Source organism: Glycine max, chromosome 12 (assembly GCF_000004515.6).
Source record: "Glycine max cultivar Williams 82 chromosome 12, Glycine_max_v4.0, whole genome shotgun sequence".
NCBI lineage: Eukaryota > Viridiplantae > Streptophyta > Magnoliopsida > Fabales > Fabaceae > Glycine > Glycine max.
The window spans coordinates 5,010,802-5,028,947 of record NC_038248.2 but is presented as its reverse complement, the minus strand read 5'-3'; the positions used below and the strand labels follow the sequence as shown (position 1 = coordinate 5,028,947).

At 31.8% G+C, this 18,146-nt stretch overlaps 2 protein-coding genes across 8 annotated transcripts; both read left to right on the top strand.

The window, feature by feature from the left end:
- Positions 1-282: 282 nt before the first annotated feature.
- LOC100789178 (serine/threonine-protein kinase GRIK1) lies at positions 283-7,384 on the top strand. 6 transcript variants are annotated; one of them, XM_006592154.3, is made up of 13 exons: positions 290-655; positions 842-1,018; positions 1,130-1,504; positions 2,124-2,198; positions 2,278-2,322; positions 2,472-2,546; positions 2,927-3,014; positions 3,118-3,242; positions 3,595-3,690; positions 6,372-6,441; positions 6,518-6,633; positions 6,807-6,885; positions 6,969-7,384. In XM_006592154.3, exons 3-13 carry the CDS (start codon positions 1,187-1,189, stop codon positions 7,109-7,111), a joined length of 1,230 nt encoding a protein of 409 aa, XP_006592217.1. In that variant the 5' UTR covers positions 290-655; positions 842-1,018; positions 1,130-1,186; the 3' UTR covers positions 7,112-7,384. The 6 variants fall into 6 exon arrangements, with proteins under 6 accessions (XP_040863351.1, XP_040863352.1, XP_006592217.1 ...); XM_041007416.1 differs by having other exon boundaries at positions 291-655; positions 6,372-6,438; XM_006592153.3 differs by having other exon boundaries at positions 291-705.
- Positions 7,385-13,739: 6,355 nt separating this feature from the next.
- On the top strand, positions 13,740-16,050 carry LOC100778680 (F-box/kelch-repeat protein At5g60570). Of its 2 annotated transcripts, XM_014764544.3 has the most exons (3): positions 13,740-13,810; positions 13,931-14,007; positions 14,225-16,050. In XM_014764544.3, exon 3 carries the CDS (start codon positions 14,582-14,584, stop codon positions 15,773-15,775), a length of 1,194 nt encoding a protein of 397 aa, XP_014620030.1. In that variant the 5' UTR covers positions 13,740-13,810; positions 13,931-14,007; positions 14,225-14,581; the 3' UTR covers positions 15,776-16,050. The 2 variants fall into 2 exon arrangements, with proteins under 2 accessions (XP_014620030.1, XP_003540741.1); XM_003540693.4 differs by having other exon boundaries at positions 13,741-14,007.
- Positions 16,051-18,146: the final 2,096 nt, after the last annotated feature.

The following is an 18,146-nucleotide window of genomic DNA, read 5'->3' as shown; positions in this document are numbered from 1 at the left end:
TAATATACAAGATAAAAAAAATTATCCTATAACTAAAGCAATTGTATGGTATGATTTTTAGTTTCAAACCTAATCTAACCCGATTTCACTCTTGAAATTTATAATTATTTATCATAGTCAAAATAGATATTTTTATAAAAATTATAAATTAATTTTGATAAAATATATATTTAATTTTAAATTAAATATTTCAAATGGACTATAACACTTTTTTATCATTATGGACTATGGGTTATGAAACACTTGAATCAGCTATTACGAGATTATTTCAGTTTATTGATAAAGACGATAGGCAATTTCTTCCTGGGTGGCGGTTCTAAAATATTCCTTTTTTTTGTTTATTTTCTCTCTCTTCACTGAACACTCGTTACACTTGTCTCCTCGTCAATTCCACTTCATCGTCCCTATTTAATATTCATCACTCACCTTTCAATTTTTTCCCTTTTTTAATTAATTAATTAATTTCTTCCATCTAGGGTTTTCAATTAGGTTCCTGAATTACGATTAGGTTCTTATTTTCATTTTTCCCTATTGAATTTACGACTTAGGGTTTCTGGGTCTACGAAAAACCTTCCTTTCGCGCTAGAAATCTAGGTTTTATGGAGCTGGGGTGACAGGGCTATCCCACTTTGTCATTCCCGCCCACAAAAAGGAGGTAACTTTACGAACATCCGAATGCATATGTCGTTTTCGTCATTATCAAAGGTTCTATGTAAAATTTATCAATTTTATTTTCTCCCATCGTCACCCATTTGTCTTTTTTATTTTTATTAATGACTATGTTTTATTTTTGTTTTTTCTATTGTTAAAATTTTACCCTGTTCCCTTTTCATGCCAAAAGGTCAACGTAACCTGCTACGATTGTTATAAACTGGAGTTGTTATCATCACAATGTTGGATGTGAATGGTAGTTGCGGGTTTTATATCTCTAGTTGTGTTCTCCACTTAGCTGAATGGCACCCATTGGAATAGCAACGTTGAGTAGGGCTTGAAGCCCTGTTTTTACTTCCTCTATCAAGTAAGAACCTTAGCCTAGTATTTCATCTGTTTGACAAGATGATTGATTGAGGATTTGATTTTTTATTGTTGTTGGCGTAGTAAATTGTTTTTTTTTCCTTTCTTTTTTTAGATTTTTTATTTTTTAGGGTGAGAGATACGTCAATTACATTTAGGATTCAATCTCCAGATGCTCAATAAGACTCTTTCTTTTGCGATGGGGTGCTGTAGTTGCTTTGGGTTCATCAGGACACCTAACCGTCAAAGTCAAAGGTCTAAGCCTACTACTAACAATAATCTCTGCCAGGAGCCTCTGTTGGATGATGATATTGAGGATGAAGAGGGTGAGCCTTTGTACAATGATGAGGTTACTAACAATAGTGGAGATGAAGGTGCGGAGGAAACTCGTCCCAAGCGATCTGAAGAAATTTTGAACTTCAGAGTAGAGAATGGCATGATTTGTAGGCAGTTTCCAGTTAAGGAAACTCGCAAACTTGTTCGCAGCGAGGTAATTGATTTGTGGGAGTGGCTTTATAGTTTTTTCTGTAAGGGTGATTTTGAATTTCTGTTATGTATAGTCAAAACATCAAGACTAGGTGGGCTAGTGGTATTTGATATGGTGAATCATCTTATTGACTTATTCATATTACGGGTGAAAATTGCACTCATTGTGCTTTATGGTTTCCAGATACTTCCTCTCTTTATGATATGGTGTTTATTTTGAGCTGCAATATAAATTTTTTATATTTATTTATTTAATTTAAATACTAAATGAGGTATTGTATTTTTTAATGGAATGCTACAGGTCAAAGGAAGTTTGGGTTTAATATTTATATCCTACATATTTTAGTGATAGACATGAAGCTGTGGCTGAATAAATGTCTTGGGTCATTGCTTTTTTCTCAGTTATTGTGTTCTCTGCTTCTGTACTTGTGAACCATAAATTATCGGTTTATATCAACTATATTAATCTTGGAATGAATTGTATATCTATCTCATTCACACAAATAAGTTACATGCCTATTCCTATTGGAATGTTATTTGTATTCAGGAAACACTTCTCTTTGTATTGAATATCTTTTCCCTCAGAACTTAGAAATCTTATTGAACTTTTATTTTCCTTTTAGGATGAAAATGGGAACAAGATGATAAATGAGTATATTCGTGAGTATAAGATTGGTTCTGGTAGCTATGGGAAAGTGGTGAGTGTAATATTCATGGTACATATCCTGTCTCAATAAAAACAATTTTCCTGAGCCTCTTTCCTTACATGCATGACAGGCTCTTTATCGAAGCTCTGTTGATGACAAGCATTATGCAATTAAGGTTAGGAAACTTTTTGGTGGGCAGACAGATTACTGTAGGAAACATGGCCACATGGGCATGGTTTTTTGATACAGGGCTTTTATGTTCTAATAGTTATCAAGAATAGTGCATTTCGTCATTTATTGAGCTGAAAATCTTTTGAATTGAAGGCCTTTCATAAATCTTATTTACTGAAGCTTCGAGTTGCACCCTCAGAAACTGCCATGATGGATGTACTACGTGAGGTATATTTCTTCTTCATATCCTTGGTTTTCAGAGTCTGAACTCTTAACTGGAAATATGATTAAAACATGAATATGTTAAATTTTGTTAAGTATTATATTATATACTCCCTCTTACCTTCCACTTTATGGTTATTCTTCATGTGGTATCTTTTTTTATTTGTGATTCTGTTTGCACTGTAGCATCCATTTAGTCACTTTTATAAAGTGCCCACATTCTCATTATACCATTTACTGAAAGGAAATTCTTTTCCATAGGTTTTTCAGCTTACTTTGCTTCCTGGTTTGGTATTTATGATAAACTATGTTTTCTGACTTTATTTGTTCGAGCTATTGTGCTAATGTCCCTACGTTAAATGGCCAATACTATTTTTCTTTCTCAGGTTCTCATTATGAAAATGCTGGAACATCCTAATATAGTCAATCTCATTGAGGTGATTGATGACCCAGAGACGGACAACTTCTACATGGGTATTGATGACTAGTTTCTTCTTGGTTTATATCTGTATTTGAGTTTAAATGAAGAAGAATACCTTTGAGGTCCCACGCTTGACTGCTGATTTTTCTTGTACAGTACTTGAATATGTTGAAGGAAAATGGATTTGTGAGGGTTCAGGTCCCACTTGTGGCTTAGGTGAAGAGACTGCTAGGAGATACTTGCGTGATATAGTTTCTGGATTAACATATCTCCATGCTCATGTAATATTTCTCTTCCTATCAATCTGTGCTTAATATTAACTAAGATCCTCTTAAGAAAGAAGGGAAGGAGGGAAAGGTCGTGGGTTTGATCCCTCTTGCTAACAGAAACTAACAAACTAAGAATTAACATTTGCCGATAAAAAATAAAATAAAATAAACTAAGATTCTCTATCTCACATAGACATAGGTTTTGCATATAAATGGCTATATATGATGATCTTCATTGCTAAACAAAAGGAAAAATATTCTTAGATGACATATCATTTATGTTAGATGCTCATACTCTTATTTATGAATGTGCTTTAAAATGGTTTGATCAATTTAGTGATTTTTTTCTTTTCTGGAAAAGCAGAATATAGTACATCTGGATATTAAGCCAGATAATCTGTTGATTACTTGTCATGGTACAGTAAAGATAGGGGATTTCAGTGTCAGCCAGGCTTTTGAGGTAATGTAACTACTGAGCCCAAATGAAAATTTGAGTACTTGAAATGAATAATATCAGAGCCCGTGAGTGTACATGGGCATTAGTCATTAGTTTTTCTTCAACTGCAACATGGGAAACTTTTCTCTCTGGGAAAACTGAAATATGATTGCACATCATGTGTGAAAATTGAAATGTGATTACCTGAAAGATATGAAACTATGAAAGCTGATTAATGTATTCTGTCAATAGTTGACATTTAAGTTAATGACTTTATGAAAAGAAGCTTTTTGTCAACTTTGCTTTGTTGAGCAATATCACGGGTCATAGCCCCTTGTTAAAAACATTGATGTGGGATTATATTTGGATTATGCTCCAATAATCCAGGGGCAGAGGGAGGGCTGCTTCTTGGGTCACCCCACTATTGTCCCAGACATTGTAAGAGGATATCCCCCTCCCCTTAGCTTTTTCCCTTTTAATTTTTGCAAATTCATTCTGACTTAACACTTGCTAAGACCATAATTGTAACTCAAATTTTGAACCTTAATTTTCCTTAAAACAAGTGTATTAGAAGCAGTAATAAGAGAAATTAGATAGTATCAACGCATAGGAACTCATGCTTTTTCCTAAAAGTAATTAGTCAATCATCAATCATATAATACATTTTGGCCTAATTAGTTGATATATCGATATAGAATATTGGTGGGAAAGAGAAAGGAAGAGGGGAAGAGAGAATAGTAACAGGAGAGAGAGAGAGAGAGAGATAAAGAGAGATCAAAGAGTTGTGCACTGCACTTGTTATTGTTTCAGTCTGTCTAAAATGTACAACACCAATGCTTATTTATAGGCAGAACCCAACAGCTTCTAGTTATGAAATCTTAACTAACAATAGCTGCCTAACTGACCAGGCATGCATCTTGATAGAGATGTTGGCAGCGTTGGAATTTGAATGGGCGTTAGGAGTATGGAAGTCCTACAAGCTACTAAGAGCATGTAATGATTTCTGTAATCTTGGGACATAGTTATCAATCTTGGAATCCAAGGCAAAGTGGCCGACCATGAAAACCCTATAGTGGGATGGCCACTATCCCAAAGATTATGGATATAAGATCATATAATTTATATTTGTAATATATACGTATGAATGTTCAAGGATAAAAAATACCCAAAATTAAGGACACTCGTAAATTTTTTAGTATTATAGTTTTCAAACTTTAGTCCCTATAATTAATAAGTGAAATTTTTAGTCCCTGAAGTTTATATTTTAATTCTCTCAAACTTTAGTCCCTATAGTTAATAAGTGAAATTTTTAGTCCCTGAAGTTTACATTTTAATTCTCAAAAGGTCTCTGCCGTTAAAATTCTTTAACTAGCGGAGTTAAAAAAATTTAACGGCAGGAATCTTTTGGAAATTAAAATGTAAATTTCAGGGACTAAAAAAGTCCACTTATTAAATGTCAAGAACTATAAAATCCACTTATTAACTATAGGGATTAAAAAAGATAAGTTTGGAAATTATAAGAACTAAATGGGTAATTAAACTTTTAATTAATTTAGTAATCAGAAGTTATAGCTTTAAGCTAAATGCACGGGTCAATAAAAAAAAAGGCAAAGAATTATTAATTTTAGCCTCCAAGCCTTAAAGTAACTAAATATTCAAATTCAAGTTTTTCTTAATTGGAATCTTAATGTTCAAGATCTTCTAAGTTGTCTTGTTCATTAATATATCACTTTAACGCTACTAAATCTGTATATCTCTTTATCATGCTTTTCAATTTCTTCTTTAACTTTTTGCCCCTTCCCCCTGGAGTTTAATGGCCTAGGAGTTTTCCTCTTCAATCTTGTTTGCCACTGATATGAACCTTTGGAGAACCACGGCACAAAAGCTTGCCTCTGTAATTGGAGAGTCCAATGTCTTATAAACGCAACTCCAAAGTCCACTCCCATACTTCCAATGTGGGGCTCAAGTCTCGTACCTTTCAGTTTAGGTCATATTCTTGTCTTGCCCATGCATCTGATCTGACATAATTGAACATCCCTGGTTTCCCGTTCTATTTTTTTATCCTTCAACAATTATTTTGTGGCATCCAATTCATTCATAGTTTCCAATAGCTTCAACCACCAACTTGAAGCTTCTTGAATTGAACATTGAAAGAAATTCCATTCCTAAAGGACACTGTTCTATCTACTAAATGATTCTTGCCCTTGCTTCTTACCGCAAGCATAAGTTATGCTTGTTTTTTCCTTGGCCTTTTTCTAATTTAAGAGTTATTTATGGACTTTTAAAAAAGAAGTAGATCCGTGTGGTCCTTGACACTTTTGGCCTTCTTGGGGGGAGTAGCCAAAAAAAGGTGCCACCCGATGCTATTGAACTAACAGGCCTTATTCTACATCCAAAATTGATACATTTTTGTACCTACTCATCCTTTTCTTCCTCATCATCATTTTCCACATACCTCAGCCAATCATGAGGTTTTTTTTTTAGTTTTTCTCTTCTCACAGGCTTCCTTGATGAAGTTCCCTACTCTGGGAGGATTTTTCTTACAAGAATTTACATATCCCCTTGCCCATTTGGCATCTCCTAGCTCTAGTAAGGGTAGAAGACTAGAACCCTACATCTGATCTGAATTGGATCATTCGGATCTTATCCTAATTCGTCTATTCTTCCTAACTTTTACAACAAACTTTAACAGTTTCATTTTGCAGGATGATAAAGATGAGCTTCGGCGATCACCTGGCACTCCTGTTTTCACTGCACCAGAATGTATTTTAGGTGGTTGTTTTCTTTTCAAGCTTGTAAGATACTATTGCTTTGAAGTACAGGTTCTCACTGCTGTTTTGTGTCTGGATAGGTGTGAAATATGGTGGTAAAGCTGCAGACACGTGGGCAGTAGGAGTTACTTTATACTGTATGATATTGGGTGAATACCCTTTTCTTGGAGACACCCTTCAAGATACATATGACAAAGTAAGAAATACACATGTTTTTTATTATAATTACAACAAAAATGTCATTCTGTTTTCGAAAGTTCTCACTTTACAAAGTTTCTTAACTTTTTCACCCAGATATTATACATGGCATTCATGTTTATACTGGTGCCTATATCACAATCTTAGCTTGCTGTTTTCTTCCTGATCCAGATAGTCAATAATCCTTTAGTACTCCCCAACGACATGAATCCACCATTGAAAAACTTAATAGAAGGACTTCTTTCCAAAGGTATACATGACATTCAGCATTTTTGTCATATGATGTGACTACGTTTTCCTTGTTAATGCTTAGTTAAATTTTTAAATTTGCAGACCCAAGTTTAAGGATGACTTTGGGTGCTGTTGCGGAAGATAGCTGGGTTATTGGAGATGATGGTCCAATTCCTGATTACCTTTGTTGGTGCAAAAGGAAGAGCTTGGGAATTGAGGACAATGATGAGAGCAATACTGACTAATTTTTTTTAGTTTGCATTTATGTACAGTGGAAAAGCAGTGGTTTTTTTTTCTTTGTTAGACTCTTCACTGGTATTTTATGATTTGAGTCAGTCTTAAAGGAATCTCAATTTAAGAAAATATAGTTCATGTAAGCATGATAAGTAGCAGAGGCAGAAGAATGAATGTTTATATTTTTGTGAAAGAATTTGGTGTCTAGAAGTAGAAACCGAGAGAGGCCTTGTACAATGATCCTTACACGCATGAAATGAATTTTGAGCTCTAGCTTCCAGGCATAGATATTCTCAGTTTAAACTTTGTATGTATCATCTCAACAATTAAGAAATGGCAACCCCAAATGTTTTCACTGTCATGAAACAATATTGTGGTTCAAAGATCCTGTTAGTTCTGATTACATTATTGTTTATTTATCATTAATAATTAATCAAGGGTAGCAATGAGCACTAGCAGCTTTATAAATTCTGATTCTGTTGTCACGTGAGATAAAGCAAGTAGCATTTTCTTATTCTATATGCTTTTAATGATAAAGGGTGAAAAGCACCAACCAAAAGAAGCATTTGTCGCCGTCGTTGTTATTATTATCTAGACTTTTTCCCTCATTTGCATGTGCCTCATCCTTATTCCACATAAACGGACAAAAGAGGGATACATTTTGGTTTCATATCATAGTCAGCTAGCAGGAGCGTTGTTTTTTATACTTGTATTTTGCTTCAACCTCTCTAATTGGAGATATTTTATATATGTTGGACGCACTCAACCAATTTCATACAATGACTGGCAACTATGTTCTGAAAGTTCCATAAACACATCAAAATTTTCATTTCAAGTAATTAATCAAATTCTCCATGCTGTAGCCAGCCTGTGCATGCAAAAAATACCGTACAATAGGAAAAGGCAGAGAAAATTGCATTTGAAGAAATGTTTAGTATTAATTGGAAAAAGGCGAATAACTTATGACGAAAGTTCCCTCAGAAAATGAAGAGTTTCTTTTCTTCCATTTCACTTTTTTTTTCATATATACTTGTTAGAAACAACTCAGAATTGAACTAACTAGGATCAAATTAATAATTTTGTTTTAATTATTTAATAGTAAAAATTAAGAATGAAAATTTCTAATGAAAAGTGTATGTCAAAATGAGATATTTCATTCTAATAATTACTATATACATAGTGGTGACAAATTGTGTTAAAAGAAAATCTAACTCGGTTTAAATGAAAGGTATAAGTTGTTAACAAAAAATTGACATTATCTTTAATTTTTATGAATAAAAAAACAGCTAGCTGTGAAAGGACAAAAGTACAGCGAAGAAGGGACCACCTGGCGCAGTGACTGACTGACTAACTAACAGGAGATAACTGTGGGGATGGGATGGTGTGCCCTAAACAGCCTGCGTCAGCAGCCACTCTGAATTCTGAATAAAGCCAACATCAATTTTCTGACACAGAATGAGAGGCACTAACTACAAAAGAAGAACCACCCGTCCCAAATATCACCTTGATAAATAATTCTTCAATTCAATCACGTACTACCCAATAATATATAAAGCTTTCCTTTCATTGAGTACAATGCTTGTAGTATTAATTACTTGCATGTTGATGGATCTGATCCATTGAGCCTAGAAACCATTCTAAACTAGAGCAACTCCACTCCACTAGCTCGCAAAAGCATATATTACGTCATTATCTTTTGAAAAATAAATTAAAAAATATAACATTTTAAAAATTGGTATTATACGTTTAAAAAATATTTTTGGAAATTGTTGAGATTTTTGTTTTTGTAGTAAGAGGTGAATTTTTTTGTTATAATATTTGTTGATATGGTTATGCAACGTGTCTTGTTTATCATTCGGCATCTGGGAAAAGATAGTTACAAATTGTTATATGGGGACTTATTTTTTGAGACAGTACTGACCTATATATCATTTTGATTAGCATATCATCAGCTGTATGTCACCTTTCGTATTCTATTACTTTTACTTGGTGATTATTATGTTGTTGCAAAGTTGCACGGAGATGGGATTGAATCATATTTCAATATATTGTATAGCAAAGCATGATAATATTTAACAATTAACATATAATACAATAATTACAGTGACTTATGTGCACCCTCTTAAGTCTTAACTATGCCCTTATCATATTATAGGTGCAATATAATGCTTGTAGTAACAATTAATTAATTAACCTCATCCTATGTAACATCAAGTATCGTCAATTATTTTTAAACAGCTTAGCAAATGTGTAAATTTAAGCTGTATGATTCAATATACTACTGTGCCTGGATTTTGCATTTGGATTTTGGAATACCATGCATGTTTGTAAAAGAAATCTTCATCCAAATCTTGTGAGTTGATCGAGCGCATAAGTGTTATCATATGCTGGAGCAAATTTTGTGAGGCACAAAACATATATATAGTTTTTTATCTATGTCAGTCAAAACATTGTTTGTAGTTTGTACACGATCTTTGTTGTGAGGGATGAATGCTAACAATGAAAATAATGACTTTTGTGAGCCAAAGCAGCACCATTTTCATATGCAATCGTAGTCTAGCTAGCATTTTGAGCCGTGCTAGCCAATATATATTAGTTCTAATAGATTCATCCAAAGTTTCCTGAAATTTATCCTAAAACAATTCCCCATATAGTATATATGAAAATGATTTATTCAATTACGTAAAACTGCAAACGACATAGATTGTTTATCAGTACTTATACAGTGTCCAATACCACATGTGACCAAAGCAATTAAACATAATCACCAAAGCCTAATTAGTTGTTCTCTGTGACCTCGACCTCTTCAAAACAACGCATATAAAAACCAATTAAAAATTCAGAGCAACAAACATAACTAAGCTTTATTTACTTTGGTAAATTTCGTCTGCTTAAATAACTTTTTACTATTCGTAAAATAGGCCATTTTTATTTTAATATTTTTTTAACTTTACTATTCAATATTTTTTATATTTAATTTTATTATTTATAGCTTCAAGTGAGAATCTATTAACTGATCACATTATAAGTTAACATAATATCATATCATCAACGATAAAACATTTAATAATAACATAATAAATTAATAGAATATTACATCATTAATTAAAGATCTTCAATGATAATAAATATTAAAATTAAACATAAAAAATTTGAAATACTAAAATAAAAAAAATGATAATTTAAATAATAAAATAAAAATAAAAAATTTGCATGCACTAAAAAGTTATTTAAGTCAAATTTCATCGTACATTTCAGTTGGAGAATTGTAAAACTCTAATACTCCACCCAATTTGGCATGGCTTGGAATGGAGTACAGGAATTAGGAAGAAGAAAAAAATATAGAGTGAAAATAATAAGTATGATTAATGATTTGAATAGACAATTAAAAAATAGATAAACAAATAAAAATAAGATTAAAAGATATATTTATATTACTCATTTTATTATTTTAATAAACACTTTTCGAAGTAAAATGGTTGCAGACAATAATAACTGTCACGACTGTGGCTTATCTTGTTGTGTTGGAAATTGGAATGAGTGATTAAGTGCAGTGCAGGATAAGCATTTGATATTGACTAGAGCGAAGCGGAGTGGCAATGAACCTCAACGCATATTGTTAGTTATATTCATATAGTTATTAGCATCTTTATCAATGAAATCTAATTGATAAAATATATGAGTTATTATAAATATTTAATTGTTTTTTATTTTTATGGATAAAAGAATATAGCTAGCAGCTTTATTATTTTAACATTATAATATAATGTAATATATAATTTTATCTTATGAATGGAGTTGAATTTATTAAAGGAGTTAATATTATATTATATAAGAAAATGATATTTCAACACCTAAAATGTGCAGTAAAATAAAAATCTAAAATATTAATGTAATACACATAAAAAAATACAGATAAAAAGATACAGATAAAAAATGTTATAGATGATAATAATATAATAGAAAGAAAAAAATAAAGATAAAAAGAATCCCAAGACTTCAAAGGTCATTTCAAAAATAATTTGTTTTTAAGATGTTAGAAAATTAATTTAACACTACATTTTAATTTAAATGTTTTAACAACATAGTATTACTTTTATTGATCATAACATATTTTTCTTAAAAAAATAAAAATGTAGAAGTATTAAAAAAAAGTTAAATGTTTTCATACCTTGTGTTTTAGTGGTTTTTTATATTTTAATACATTAAATTTTAAAAGTTTTATTTTGATTCTATTTTAAAAAAAAAATATTTTTTCAACTGAGACGTTAAATATGTTAATTCGGATGATGTGAGATGTTAATGGAAACAATTTCATCATGTTTATGTTAATAAATGATTTCTTTTAGTATTTAAATTTTTTAAATAGTTTCATTATAGTTCATTAAGATTACGAAATGATTATTTTGATTCTAATAATTATATATAATATTAAGGTCTAATGAATGTAAATTAGGACCTTCCATCAAAATTATCCGTTCTTATCTATAAGCTTTGCACGATAGCAGGAAATGGAGGAATGCATCTCTCTTTTACATTGAGTTAAAAAAAAATGAATATTAACATTTGACCGTTTAAAGGGTAAAATTGTCCTTTTTATTTAATATTAACTATTCTTATTATTTTTTAACCTTTTAAATAACTTCAATTCAAATTTTTATTTTTATTTTTTTGTTTCTCTTCATTCAAATAACCTCTATTTTCATATGCCTACTTCTCTTTTTATTTCTTCTCTCCTTAATTTTTATTGTATATTTTTTCCATCTGGAATGGTGTATGGGGGGTGCAGTGAGCGACCGAAAAAGAAATGAGGAAGAGACAGATGAAGGTGTGCTTGCACTGCATTGATTGGCTACAGCTGGGTCACCGTAGGAGCTGTGAGGACACAAACAATATCGAGTTGAGCACGAAAGAATTAATGAATGAGTGTTGGCATGTACATGTCTGTCTGTGAGTGTATCTGTGTCCCCCTCTCAACTGCTTCCACGCGTAACTAATTTAACATCTTCACTGTCCCCCACTTACTTTTTATTACTAACATACAATTGAAAGGATTGAAAACAACGCGTATTTTTTATTTTCAAATAGTAATTGTCGAATTCTTCATATATGTCGTATTTCAGAGATTCTTAGTAATACAACCATAAAAAAAATTCTCGCACTCATTCACATGCAAGTCCCCACAATTTATTTTGAATTTGGAGGTTGATTCAATCTAATAAATGTGACTTGTAAAATAGGTTTAATGATTTTATTAACTATTAATTGTGAGTTGTAAAATATTGAAGCAATGAATACTAACTACTAATATATGAACTAAGAAAAATTGAAGCAAGATTAAATTACTAGTTTTTATGTTATAAGTTAAAAAGTGGTATTCCCTCCGTTCATAAACATAAGACATTTTTTTGGGTCTTTTTTTATAGATTTTCTTAAGTTATTTTTTATATTAATTATTTTTTTTACTCAAATACTATTAATTACTTTAGAATAAATATTATATATGTATTAAAAAGATAGATGCATTATCTCCCTTATAAGAATTAAATAAAAATATTAGCACACATTAGTTAAGTTGGTGAAAAAGTAATTAATTGAAAAAGAGATTAATAATTTTAAAGATAATTTTGATAAAATAATATAAATTAATTAATTTAATGCTATTAATTATATCAACTAAATTTTTCAAAAATATAAATTAATTCAAATAATCTTATATTTAGGGATATTGAGAGTAAAATTTAACCAGAGATTTACATCCTTAGTGTTGACCCATATTAATCTATTTGATTTATTCTTTTCCAGAAAAAAAAAAAAAACTCACAATAAGATTAACCAAACATGTAATAACTACTATATCAAACCAATTTATTTTTTGTACAACAATTAATTTAACAAAAAATATATATATTTCAGTCATAGTAAAGTTACGTAATACTAAAGCAAATTTTAATCAATTTTTAATCCATCCGTAAATCAAAATTAATCTAAGAAAGAAAAACCATGAAGAACATATTCAAAATACAAAATACACCGAAATACTAAATAATTCTGGTCCAACTAATTTTCATATAACATACTATTATTATTATTATTAAATTAAAAATATAATTACATGCCATATAAATTTTTCCAGAACTAATCAATTCAAAACAATATTACTTTTTTCATCCCAAAATAATTATCGTTCTAAGTTATTTTGCACATAAAAAAATCAATAATTATATAAAATATTTGATATAAATTTTATTGTCTACCGTAATATTATAAGCGATATAATTGGAAAAAAACATAATTAATGTTAATATATTAAAAAAAATTAAAATTATTTTATAATAAATTTTTTCTTCTCTTACATGATTATTATAATGGGATAAGATGAGTATTGCCTCTATTTCATTATAATTATCATTCTAATTTTTTTACACAAATAAAAAAATTAATAAATAAATGAAATAAAGTAACAATTTTACTAAATTAGGTTGTTGTTATTATTAATCTTCTTTGTTGAAATAATACAACATAAAAGTAATTATTAAGGGTCTAAATAAAAAAAGTAATTAATACTATATTAAAAAAACTAAAATTACAGTTATTTTAAAATATTTTTTTCTTCTTACATGTGAATTATTTTGGGAGGAGGGGAGTAGTATAATTTATCGGGAAATGCATTATGCAGCAAACCAAACACGATTGAGGAGATTTTATTGGTAACACGCTTGTATAATATGGTTAATGTTAGTAGCAGGCCTTTTCTGTGTTCCAATTTGTAAGTTATCTAACACACCGCTTTCACCTTTTCTTCCCGTCGCCGGTTGCCGGCAAAACAGGTTTTGACGGCGCATGAATTCCGTCGAGTCATGCGGCGCTTCCGTACGCGAGATCCGATTCTTCTCCGCACTTCCAGGTACACCCCCTTTATTTTTCTCTCTCATCCCCACTTTAGAAATTCATCAGATTTTTTTCTTTTTCTTTGGATTTGGATCCGAATCCGGTTCTTCCTTCTTCATTTGGATCAGAGCATACCCTTTATCTCAAAATTTGATTTTTCTTTCTGGGGTTCGGTGTTTTGCCGTTGCATGCAAGTTTGTTCTATTTTTCATTTGTTCTTTATGAATTTGCAGATGATTCTGTCTCTGCAGCCGGAAATCAGATAACGAAAAATTCCAGATTTTCTGGTATTGCCGGAATTTCAAATCTTTGTTGCTGATTCTTTTGAAATTGGTGCCATAACTCTATTTGTCGTATTCTCTCTTTTTATATGAGGTTATGGTTTTCCAGTTAATGTACCAAATGGGTGTAAGTCCAGTGAAGGGGTGATTATTTAGTATAAGGTGATTACAGATTTTAATTGAAGGTCATAGATTTGAGGGAAAGAATACGGAGATAGAGATTAGTGGCATGCACTTTGTTGGGATGGACTTTGTGGGTGTGGGTTGCATATGAATGTTTTTGTTGGGATTCACTGAAGGTTTATTGACATGACAAAGAGAATACGTAAGGATTGTTCCTTGCAGGAGGATGTAGAGAAAGTGAATAATAGCTTTGTTGAATTGGATACAAGGGAAGGAATGAATGATGGTTTTCCTAGAGCTGGACCAAATGATTCGCTTCTTCCTGGTCTTTTTGATGATGTTGCGCTGAATTGTCTTGCTTGGGCTAGTAGATCTGATTATGCTTCACTAGCATGTATAAATAAAAGGTACAACTTGCTGATTAGGAGCGGGTATCTATCTGAGTTGAGGAAGAAGCTGGGGATTGTGGAGCTAGAGCATTTGGTTTATTTGGTTTGTGATCCAAGAGGGTGGGAGGTATTTGACCCCAAGAAGAATAGATGGATAACATTACCTAAGATACCTTGTGATGAGTGTTTTAATCATGCAGACAAGGAGTCCTTGGCTGTGGGGAGTGAAATGCTGGTTTTTGGTCGGGAATTGATGGATTTTGCCATTTGGAAGTACAGCTTGATTTCTTGCAATTGGGTGAAGTGTAAGGAGATGAACCGTCCTCGCTGCTTGTTCGGATCTGGCAATCTTGGTTCAATTGCTATTGTTGCTGGTGGAAGTGATAAATATGGAAATGTTCTTGAATCGGCAGAGTTGTATGACTCAAATTCAGGTACATGGGAACTATTGCCAAACATGCATACACCACGTAGATTGTGCTCTGGTTTTTTTATGGATGGCAAATTCTATGTGATTGGTGGCATGTCAAGTCCTATTGTTTCATTGACTTGTGGGGAGGAGTATGATCTTAAGACTAGAAATTGGCGGAAAATAGAGGGTATGTACCCATATGTTAATGGGGCTGCTCAGGCACCTCCACTTGTGGCAGTTGTGGATAACCAGTTGTATGCCGTTGAGCATCTAACCAACATGGTGAATAAATATGACAAGGAAAGGAACACCTGGAGTGAATTGGGAAGACTTCCAGTACGGGCTGATTCTTCTAATGGATGGGGCCTGGCTTTCAAGGCTTGTGGGGAGAAACTTCTGGTTGTGAGTGGACAAAGGGGTCCAGAAGGTGAAGCTGTTGTGCTGAATTCATGGCGTCCTAGGACAGGGTTCAGGAATGGAACCATAGATTGGAAAGTACTTGGTGTGAAGGAGCATGTTGGGGTGTTTGTGTACAATTGTGCTGTTATGGGATGGTCCGGTGAGATGCTTTTAGATTGACTCAGCAGAAGATTTGCTGGTATCTACAATCTGACTTAGCTTTCAGGGGTGCTTCCCTGTTGATTCATCTCATTTACCAAGTTAATTGTCCATCTCCCTTGATAAGAATTTGGGTTTCTACTTTTGACATCTTATTTGGATGTGTTTCTCTCTTTCATGATCCATATTTTTTATTTGCTTTTCAGATTACCTAGTAGGCTTACACAGATATGTTCTGTTATCCTTTTCTTATCCAACTATGTAAACCAATAAATCATAGAATTTTATTTTTTTAATACTTCAATGCTTATTCTTTGCTTTAGTGTATGGTATATTGGTATATCTGTCTAAATTTATGTCATATGTGTATGCCTAGTCGAATAGTGTTTGAGGGGGTACTCTAGAGTTTGAAACCAAGTTTCTAAGTTTCTATGGGATATAGGTTGTGGACTGTAAATAATGCACTAAGTTGAATGATGAAGATTGCTTCTCATGTTAGACCAATAATGTTAGATTGCTGCCAAAAGTAAATGAGGTCCCCTCAGTTTTATGATGTCTTTTTACACATTGTCCACAGTTCCAGCTGTACTTTCCTTGATTGAGATACTGTTTTCATCTTCCTGTATTTGTTTAGTTATACAACTTGACCTAGAAATGAATCACCTCATTTAATAAGCTAGTTTAACTGAGAGACTGGGACCGTCCTTTATTTCCTTGATTAACTAACTTATTTAAAATTCATAAGAGAAGGCTCAGTGCAATGGCCACTCTATTGAGTAATAATACTTCATACTCTACATAATTAGTCACTGATTGATACTTGGGTAATACAGTAAAAACACATACTCCCCATTTTCCCTCATAAGAGGAAATTTTTTTTACACATACCTCCTAATTAGATATTATATTCGCAATTTGTGACTGTAGTATGTTTTTTTTTATCGGTAAATATTAATTTGTTAATTTTATTAAAAATGTTAGTTAGGAGAATTCGAACCCACCATTTTTTCTTTCTTTCTTCTTACTTTTTCAACTACTAGTGAGCCAATCTTATCTCTTGTGACTACTCGGACTGTAGCATGTGATTACTTTGGTTCAATCTACATTTGCATTGTGGTCAAACTTTTTTTTATTAAAAAACAATCTTTCACCTTGACCTAAGCGTATTATGTTAGCCATGTTTTTGGGAATACATGGATGTCTGTTTCTGATAAGTGATTTGCGATCCTTTTGTACTGCACGTCAGTGCATCCATTCCCTAGAAATTAAGGATCCATTCCATAGGATAGAAAGAAATGGAAAGAAAGTGAATTAAAATGAAAATTTTGAATTAAAATAAAGTATAAAAAGTATGAGTCTCTCATCATGTTTATTTTTTCCCTTTTTCACTCTTCAAACGAACGCATCTTAAATGATATTTTTATCAATTAAGTGTATGTTTGATTTTTAGGTGAAAAGATACTTTTGAGATAAAAGTAATTTTGTTAAAAGATAATGATCCTTGTTTTTGCTTTCATTTTACTTTTATTTATTGGATTTATATTGGAATGCGTGCATAATATTTTTAATTTCAACCCAAACATGAACTAAGTCAAAGGGGATTGGACAACAACCTATTAATTTTCTTGGACTTCAAATGAACAAAAGAAAAATGTGAAGGAAAATAAATCATTTTTACAAGTTTAATTTAACTGATTCAGAAAAAAAAGGTTTAATTTAACTATTTTGAATGGTCAATTCTGGTATTTACATGGTTCTTTAACCTGCTGTATGTCTTTAAAACGGCTTGCATTTCCGACTCATTTCGTTTTGCTTTTACATAGATAAAATTGTAACAAAATGTAGAATGTCTTGTATTTTAACTGAAAAGGCCAATGCTTGATGAAGATAGTAAAGGTAGATTCATCAAGTTGGTTAACACCTAACGTGAAGAAAATTCATATTAGCATGTTAGAAATATAATCCTTTTGCTTGATGATGGAGTAGCCCCACTGCCACTGTGCACCGACCATTTCTTTTGCTGTTTGTTTCTTTTCCACTTGGAGATTCCCCCCCACCCCACAAAAAAAAATCACATGAGTATCATAGAGTCAACCAATATTTTTCCATCCGATAAAATCACCATTTCTTCAGTTATAAAAATGTAGTTAGTTAAAACTAAGTTTCATTCACCGTTTAACTTTTCCAAAAAAAGAACCTTACTATTTGGTAGGTACAACTTTGTGGCAGAGCAGAGGAGGGGATGTCAATAAATAATTGTCAGCCATATAACATATATATATGATGCATGTTGCCAAAACTAAGTTTAGTTCCAACCATGCCCACAAAGCAGGAAATACCAGTACTTGCAGATATTTTCAAATATAGAAGAAAGTAATAAAATGGAGGCAGA

What these genes read in the sequence shown, in the direction of transcription:
- LOC100789178 (XM_006592154.3), top strand. Translation starts at nt 1,187, where the DNA reads ATGCTCAATAAGACTCTTTCTTTTGCGATGGGGTGCTGTAGTTGCTTT. An exon ending in GCAAACTTGTTCGCAGCGAG is followed by an intron (nt 1,505 to 2,123) that starts GTAATTGATTTG and finishes TTTTCCTTTTAG; the next exon opens with GATGAAAATGGGAACAAGAT. An exon ending in ACAAGCATTATGCAATTAAG is followed by an intron (nt 2,323 to 2,471) that starts GTTAGGAAACTT and finishes TTTGAATTGAAG; the next exon opens with GCCTTTCATAAATCTTATTT.
- LOC100778680 (XM_014764544.3), top strand. Translation starts at nt 14,582, where the DNA reads ATGACAAAGAGAATACGTAAGGATTGTTCCTTGCAGGAGGATGTAGAG.